The sequence below is a fragment of the Macrobrachium nipponense genome, chromosome 36 (assembly GCF_015104395.2).
Source record: "Macrobrachium nipponense isolate FS-2020 chromosome 36, ASM1510439v2, whole genome shotgun sequence".
In the NCBI taxonomy this organism is placed as follows: domain Eukaryota; kingdom Metazoa; phylum Arthropoda; class Malacostraca; order Decapoda; family Palaemonidae; genus Macrobrachium; species Macrobrachium nipponense.
In genome coordinates this window covers 49,654,038-49,662,235 of record NC_087220.1, presented here as the reverse complement: position 1 = coordinate 49,662,235, position 8,198 = coordinate 49,654,038, and the positions used below count along the sequence as shown (strand labels likewise).

Sequence of the window (8,198 nt, the reverse complement as noted above, 5' to 3'; positions counted from 1 at the left end):
CGACTCCAAACGTTCTACTTCATTCTAGCGTCTTCTATGGAGACCGGAGCCAACAGGTGTGTTCAAATCCCTTGCATTTTTTCCGGCTTGGTCCACCTTTAAAAACAAATGTGAAAGAATAACAAGATTATTTTGATAAACTAACAATTAGATTATATATTTACATCTTTTAGATAGTAAATGAAAATAAAAGATCGTCTTGTTTTCTCAAAGTTAACAACGTGGCACAACTTCGCAGTGTCAATCACCGGCCGAGGATTCGAATGAAGGTGAATGCACTGGACAATGGCATAATGATGATGACGTCACTTTGGCTGTCGCAGAGTTTGGTAGAACTTTGTCGAATTCTTTTTTTCTTTCTTCCACTCTTCCTTCCTTCCTTCCTTTCTTTCTTTAAAGTTACCAACTTTATTTAAATATTTAAAAGAATAACTGGAGTTATGATAAGTGACATGAATGGTAAATGCTAAACCTGTCAAAATTCAGTCACTCCTAAGATATCCATCTGAACGAAAGTCGTAAGGGAATTCTAAGCCAGGAGAAGTTGAAAATTCCTCTGGGAAAATTTATATCTAAATATCTATTTAAAAAATACTTTGCAGGCACTTTTATGCCTTGAGAATCATGTGTGAATATAGGTTGCTTATTTAGACCGATATTTTATAACTGAGTGGTACTACCCGCGCCATCCCTCCACAATAAAAGTCCACTTACACCCATTCTTCGCGTTATTTTTCACAAATAAAAGTAATTTACATATTTAAAACTTAGCTTATTGGTTTACGAATCGTCTCACGTCATTCTTGTGTGACAGAAATGACTGTTGACGTCATATATATCCCATTTTCTTCGAAACATAGGCCTATATCCGGACCATAGACTATAAAGAATTGTATAAACTCCGGGTAAACTTGGCGCGAGAAGGCGTAAGGATAGTGACAACGCCGGGGTCCCATAGAATCAGAAAACAGGGACAGTATGGTAATTGGATCGTTGTCCGTTATAAATAGAACATTGTGTTCGCGTCACATAACGAAGGAAGCCGGGTGAACGTTGTTCTTGAAGGTTCTTTTGGAACCGGGAGTTGGGAGTTAAAAATACAATGGGTGAGAGTCTATTTTTCTAGAGCGCCAGTTTAGCCTGACAGTGCCAAAATTGGCTTGATTATGTCATCTTATCTTATGTATTCCTGAAATCGCATGAGGTATATTATAGCGTGTTTATGCAATGTATCGATTATATGCGTCTGGTGATACCGAGAGCATACAAAAGAAGTTGATATATTAACCATATGCATGAATGAATCATTGTAAGCGATGTAGGATCGTTGTAAGTATATTTTTTCATAAATAGTCGGTATTAAATAGCCATATTTTCCCTTTGGCAGTTCAAATTGCTTAATAACAGACTAAAAACTCATAGGTTAAAACTAAATTATACGACTGTCAATCGAACATTTCCTTTTCCAATATGGCGGCTGCCAAAAGGAAAGTTGGCACTCTTATTTCGAGCCCAAGCTAGATGCTTGAGCCGTTACAAAGACTCCTCTCCCTTTACTACTACTACTACCGGGTCTATATAGGCAGGGGCGCGCAGCCAGTACCCTCAGATCTGAAGCAATAACACGACAAGTTTTATTTTCCATTGTCAGTTCTTCTATTTAACTCGCCGAAATTATTTTCTGTTTCATTCTCCCACATCTTGTGGCTAAAAGAAGGTGAGGGCAGGTGTTTGTGATAACATATACCGCATGTATGTGCATCCTACACGTCCAAATCTAATCAGTAGACCTATACGAACGTGAACGTATTCCGGCAAGTGAACCGGTGTTTTTCCTTTCTTTCTTAAATAAATGAATGAATAATCTTTCAAAATATCCACCCTACCTGTGAAAGCTAATATTCTATCACTTAACTCAATCTTTCCTCTTCTATATTTCCACGATGGGACTCGGAGCAATCATTGCTGTTGCTAATGTATGAAACCAGTGTTTTTCCCTCTCCGTAGCACAATCCTACTGCAAAACGAAAAAAATGCCTTTATTAATACTTTATAACCTTCGACATTTGTAGGATGGAAGGAAATATGTGTCTATTTTATCCTCTGAGACTAGAGATTTATACGACTCCTTTTGTGTTCTGCCTGATTTTAACTGTTGTTGATTGTAGTATATACATTTATTCATTTATATATATAATATATATATATATATATATATATATATATATTTGCTATTGACACATATGGATGTTTCTATTCTGTATAAGCCTATCTTGCTTTATATGATTGTATTCATTATGAGAGATGACAACAATAACATACGAGAAATTCGGTATGTATGTTAAGAGCAGTGAACCATCAATGAAAGCTGGAAAATCTTCGTGATAACTTTCCGTATATACAGCTATATTTAAATCATATAAATTTCATTGCTATAGCGACTTGTAGAAACATATTTAGAAGCAAAAATGTTATTCAGTTAAATGTGTAACATTCTGTAAAGATATATAGCGGCCCAGCAGAGATATGGAGTAAGATTTGAGAACATGGCGGTCAAAATTAATCTGAGAAACAGTACACTTTTGAGAGGAACAACTTGGCAAAGTAGAATTAAGAGGGAACAACGGCCGTTCCGGCGTTGCTGGCAAGCTCTCAATTCTCAAACCAAGCGACCGGGAGAGACGGTTCCTCAATCCTCATTTAGATATCGTGGCTCTCGGCCAGGAGGGGACTGGGATATCTCTCTCTCTTTTGCTTAGTTCAGTGCGATGACACACGGGAAATGAACTGTTAGGCGTATGTGGAGATCGCCTGAAAGACGCAATGATTAATCCCTGGGCGTACGATTCAACTTTCTTCCAATGATTGACCTTTGCGTGTAGGAAGCGTGATTGACTTTTTTTTCAAATAGTTCCCCTCAGCCTTTCTTTAGGGCGTCCATATTTGTCTTTCCCTTGTACATATCAGTTCAGACTTTTTCCCCTCTTTCTTAAACCTAATTTGCGATCAGGACTAAATTATGCCTTTTTTTTTTTATCTGATAAAAATCTTGGCTTGTGTCACCAAGCTGGAATTTCCCGACTCTAGTTAGACTGCAATTATGACAAAGAATTTCAACAAAAACTGGATGTTTCAGGTTTTGCAAAGATTGAAGAAGAGAATAGAAATGTCGGTTAATTATAAAAATGTAATTATGATATAGGGGATATCTGGTTTGATTTAACGTCCTGTATGGGTGAACTATATTTTTTCATTCTTTTGATATCAACATAATCTTGTATAATAAAACTTCAGAATGGTATACTGTCAGGCTGTATACCACAAATGTGCCCAGTAGCCAAAAGAGTATACCTGCAGATTGTTTACATTCAAGTGACAGATATCTCAACCTCATTCATATATCTTTCCAGGAATGGCGAAGGCTCCAGCTGTTGGCATCGACCTGGGCACGACCTACTCGTGCGTGGGCGTCTTCCAGCACGGAAAGGTGGAAATCATAGCCAACGACCAAGGCAACAGAACCACTCCCTCTTACGTGGCATTCACAGACACTGAGAGACTGATCGGAGATGCCGCCAAGAACCAGGTCGCCATGAATCCCAACAACACGGTCTTCGACGCCAAGCGACTCATCGGCCGCAAGTTCGATGAGGCGTCGGTGCAGAGCGACATGAAGCACTGGCCATTCAACGTCATCTGCGATGGCGGCAAACCAAAAATTCAAGTCGATTACAAAGGCGAGACGAAGACATTCTTCCCAGAAGAGATCTCCTCTATGGTCTTGATCAAAATGAAGGAGACTGCTGAGGCCTATTTGGGCCACACAGTCAAGGATGCTGTAGTCACTGTCCCTGCTTACTTTAATGATTCCCAGAGACAGGCCACAAAGGATGCTGGCACTATCTCCGGTATGAATGTTTTGCGTATCATCAATGAGCCTACAGCTGCTGCTATTGCCTATGGCCTTGACAAGAAAGTTGGGGGTGAGCGCAATGTCCTGATCTTTGATCTTGGGGGTGGCACCTTTGATGTGTCTATTCTGACCATTGAGGATGGTATCTTTGAAGTAAAGTCCACTGCTGGAGATACTCATCTGGGAGGAGAGGACTTTGACAACAGGATGGTTAACTTCTTCATGCAAGAGTTCAAAAGAAAGTACAAAAAGGATCTCTCATCAAACAAGCGTGCTATCAGGAGGCTAAGAACTGCCTGTGAACGCGCCAAGCGTACTCTCTCATCTTCAACTCAGGCGAGCATTGAAATTGACTCTCTCTTTGAAGGCATTGATTTCTATACCTCAGTTACTCGCGCTCGTTTTGAGGAACTTTGCTCTGATCTCTTTAGAGGAACTCTGGAGCCAGTAGAAAAATCTCTTCGTGATGCTAAGATGGACAAGACTCAGATTCATGACATTGTCTTAGTTGGAGGCTCTACTCGAATTCCCAAGATTCAGAAACTTTTGCAGGACTTCTTCAATGGCAAAGATTTAAATAAATCCATCAACCCTGACGAAGCTGTCGCATATGGTGCTGCTGTACAGGCTGCTATCCTTAGTGGTGACAAGTCTGAAACTGTTCAAGATCTGCTTCTACTTGATGTCACTCCTCTCTCTCTTGGTATTGAAACTGCTGGAGGTGTCATGACTGCGCTTATCAAGCGTAACACAACCATCCCAACTAAGCAGACCCAGACATTCACCACTTACTCAGACAATCAGCCTGGTGTACTCATCCAGGTATATGAGGGCGAGCGTGCCATGACCAAAGACAATAACCTTCTTGGTAAGTTTGAACTCACTGGTATTCCACCAGCTCCACGCGGCGTCCCGCAGATTGAAGTCACTTTCGACATTGACGCTAACGGCATCCTCAACGTCTCTGCTGTAGACAAGTCTACGGGTAAAGAGAACAAGATCACCATCACCAACGACAAGGGACGGCTGAGCAAGGAAGACATCGAGCGCATGGTGCACGAAGCTGAGAAGTACCGCGAAGAGGACGAAAGTCAGCGCGACCGCATCTCAGCCAAGAACTCTCTCGAGTCCTACTGCTTCAACATGAAGTCTACCGTCGAGGACGAGAAGTTCAAGGACAAGATCCCCGAGAGTGACCGTCAGACCATCATCAGCAAGTGCAACGAGACCATCCAGTGGCTCGATTCGAACCAGCTGGCTGAGAAAGAAGAGTACGAGCACCGCCAGAAGGAGGTGGAGCAAGTCTGCAATCCCATCATCACGAAGATGTACGCCGCGGCTGGTGGTCCTCCTCCAGGTGGTATGCCCGGTGGTATGCCCGGTGGTATGCCAGGTGGTGCCCCAGGTGGACCCCAGGGTGGTGCTTCCGGTAGTGGACCAACAATCGAAGAGGTTGATTAAACAGTAGGCCCATACATATGAGAAATAAAACTGCTTATGTTCACATCATCACATTCAAGTGACTAAATCTCGTCCAGTCATTAAGTTAAATCAAAAGGGAAATAATCTGAAAAATGCTAAATTAGCTGAAAAGAACAATAATGATATAGTAGGTACTTCTCGTATGTAATGCTCTGATTGATTGCTGTCTTCTTATCACCTACAATTAAGGTTCGACTTACGATTTTATACAATATTTTTGTAATAAAATTACCTGATAGATGATCTTTTACTTGCCCTTGGATAACGCAGTCATTTGTAATGAAAATAATGATTATTAATATCATTATGAGCACACAGTAGTGTAGTAGGCCTCTGATTAAAACTGCAGTTACCAAGTGTTTATAAATAGAGCTGAATATCTAATATCATCAGCAATAATAGTGACAAAATAAATCAATTTAAACCAAGCAAATAAAGTAACATAAGTAATATGGACTTGAGAGTTTCCTGGAGACTGGTGAAAGCTATGAGACACTGGCTGTAGCACATATCAGAGACTGAAAACAATGGTACTATGTTCACCAATAGGACTAAGTCTAAAATAGCCATTAAACTAATAACGTAATGCCTTAGAATAAAGTCTGTTAATCTTTCATGAATTCTAAAGCAACTCAAAATACCTAAGGGATGAATACATTACAAATAAGTAACACATTAAAGGTTATAGTTTTTAGTTTTTTCAATTCAGTTCCGGCTCTGTAGACTTTGAAGTCACGTGAGATGAATCTCTGGCTAAATGTGGCAACTTCTGGTGTGTTTCCACATTAACCAAGCACAGGAACAACCAACCCCACCTTTCCTCCAACACACATTCTCTCGCTTCTGTGAGAAAAACAGATTCTTTTTTTGGGAATCGTCCTTAACTTATCTTATTTCTTTATCTCCAGTTGCTATTATGAAAGATAATCAGCAGAGTACAATGGTACTCATTGTGGTAGCAGTATACGAAATATTCGATTATTCTTCATTGATTTGCTTTTACATAACACAAATATATCTGTCTACAATGTGTTTGTGTAACTGAATCACGAAAATATGGAACATGAATATATAAAGACAAAATCCACGAAGGAAAGAGGAAACGACGGAGTTCTGCAAGGCCTTTCGACTTCTTGTCCTTTGCTTAGGAGGCTGAAGAAACATGAAAATAAGTTTACAAAGAAAGCTCATATAAATGACAGTTGAGGATTACAAAGGGAATATGTATACCTGGAACCCAACACAATTGTAGAATTAGTAGACCTACTAAAATGGGGGTTGCGTTTTTACAAAAGATTGGGCCCAACAGCTCAGAAGCAGGACCAAGACGATTGAGAGATTATACAAAAAAGGTGACTGACCAACAAACATGTTATACAAGTATAACTCAGTAACTCTCCAATTGGTAAACATCAATTTTTGCAAGGTGAACATTTTAAAAAAAAAATATAAAACATACAAATATACAGAAACTAGGCATATAAAGTAACTGATCTGTAATTAAGTCAGTGATTTCATCTTAAGTCATTCTTGAACATTTTACAAATGTCAAAATTACAACTGAAAGTAAGCTGTATAATAACAGATTCTAGAAGATTTCATAAAGAGAAATTGTTCGATCTAGCAATCACAGAACTTTCAGTCCAATTTATCCTGTGAGAGTTTTCACCCGAATGTATGAATATGACATTGGATGTCTGCCCAATTTGGACAGAACACTTATGCTGCTTAATTCGTACTTCTGAATCCTTGCTAGATTGGCCGACATAAAGAGGGGAAGTCCAAACATCAAATTTTATATATTATGATTTTTTTCCTTAGGGCTTTTTTTACATAAACATTCCTTATAGGAAAAAACGAGGGTGATATTAATAAAAGATTTTAACAATGATTTTGTTTTCAAAACCACTAAAGTAGGGGGTTTCTTTCTCCATGCTATTTTCACTATATATATATATATATATATATATATATATATATATATATATATATATAAGTATATATATATGTGTATATATATATATATATATATATATATATATATATATTAGGCAATGTGTGTATGTATGTATGTTTGTATGTATGTATATATGTATGATTGGTATGGGCGCCCGGGCCGTCGGTCTGACGGGACTGAGATTCAGATCGGAGATGGGTTTCCACCCTGGGAAGGTCAAGACCTATGTTCGGGAGCCCGGGGTCCCAAAATTTCTACTCCCCCCCTCCGAAGGGTGAGAAGGGATTCCGTGAAACAGAGCTGGTTCTACCCGTGAAACGGGGCTGGCTATGCCCGTAGACTTGAGTTACTTTACAAATTTTTCTGTATACATATGACATCATTTGGTAAAGAATACTATAGGGTAAACATCAATGACATCAAAGAGGGTGGTTTTAGAAGGGGGTTGACAGAGAGAGAAAATGAGAGGGAGAGAAAATGAGAGAGAGTAGACCGGGTGTTAGGGAGAAGAAAGAGGAAAAAAGACAGACAAACAGACAGGGAGAGTTGGTATTACTGAGAAGAAAGAGGGTAAGAGACAGTGATTGTTGGAGAGAGAAAGAGAGAATAAGAGAAAGGAACGAGAGGGAGAGGAAAAGAGAGAGAGAGAGAAAGAGATTATTATATATTATCATATACTATGTATTATATCTATATATATATATATATATATATTATATATATATATATATATATATATATATATATATATATATACATATATATACGTATACATCAAAAGGTGCAAACATGTAGTCATCAGAGGGTTACCGAAACTCAAAAGATCAATTAAGGAGTTTATTATGA

General features: G+C 38.9%; 1 protein-coding gene across 1 annotated transcript; it reads left to right on the top strand.

Annotated features, from left to right (window-relative positions):
* The first annotated feature begins 1,578 nt into the window (after positions 1-1,578).
* Positions 1,579-5,633, top strand: LOC135203621 (heat shock 70 kDa protein cognate 4). The gene is made up of 2 exons (XM_064233452.1): positions 1,579-1,717; positions 3,411-5,633. Exon 2 carries the CDS (start codon positions 3,413-3,415, stop codon positions 5,372-5,374), a length of 1,962 nt encoding a protein of 653 aa, XP_064089522.1. The 5' UTR covers positions 1,579-1,717; positions 3,411-3,412; the 3' UTR covers positions 5,375-5,633.
* The last annotated feature ends 2,565 nt before the right edge of the window (positions 5,634-8,198 follow it).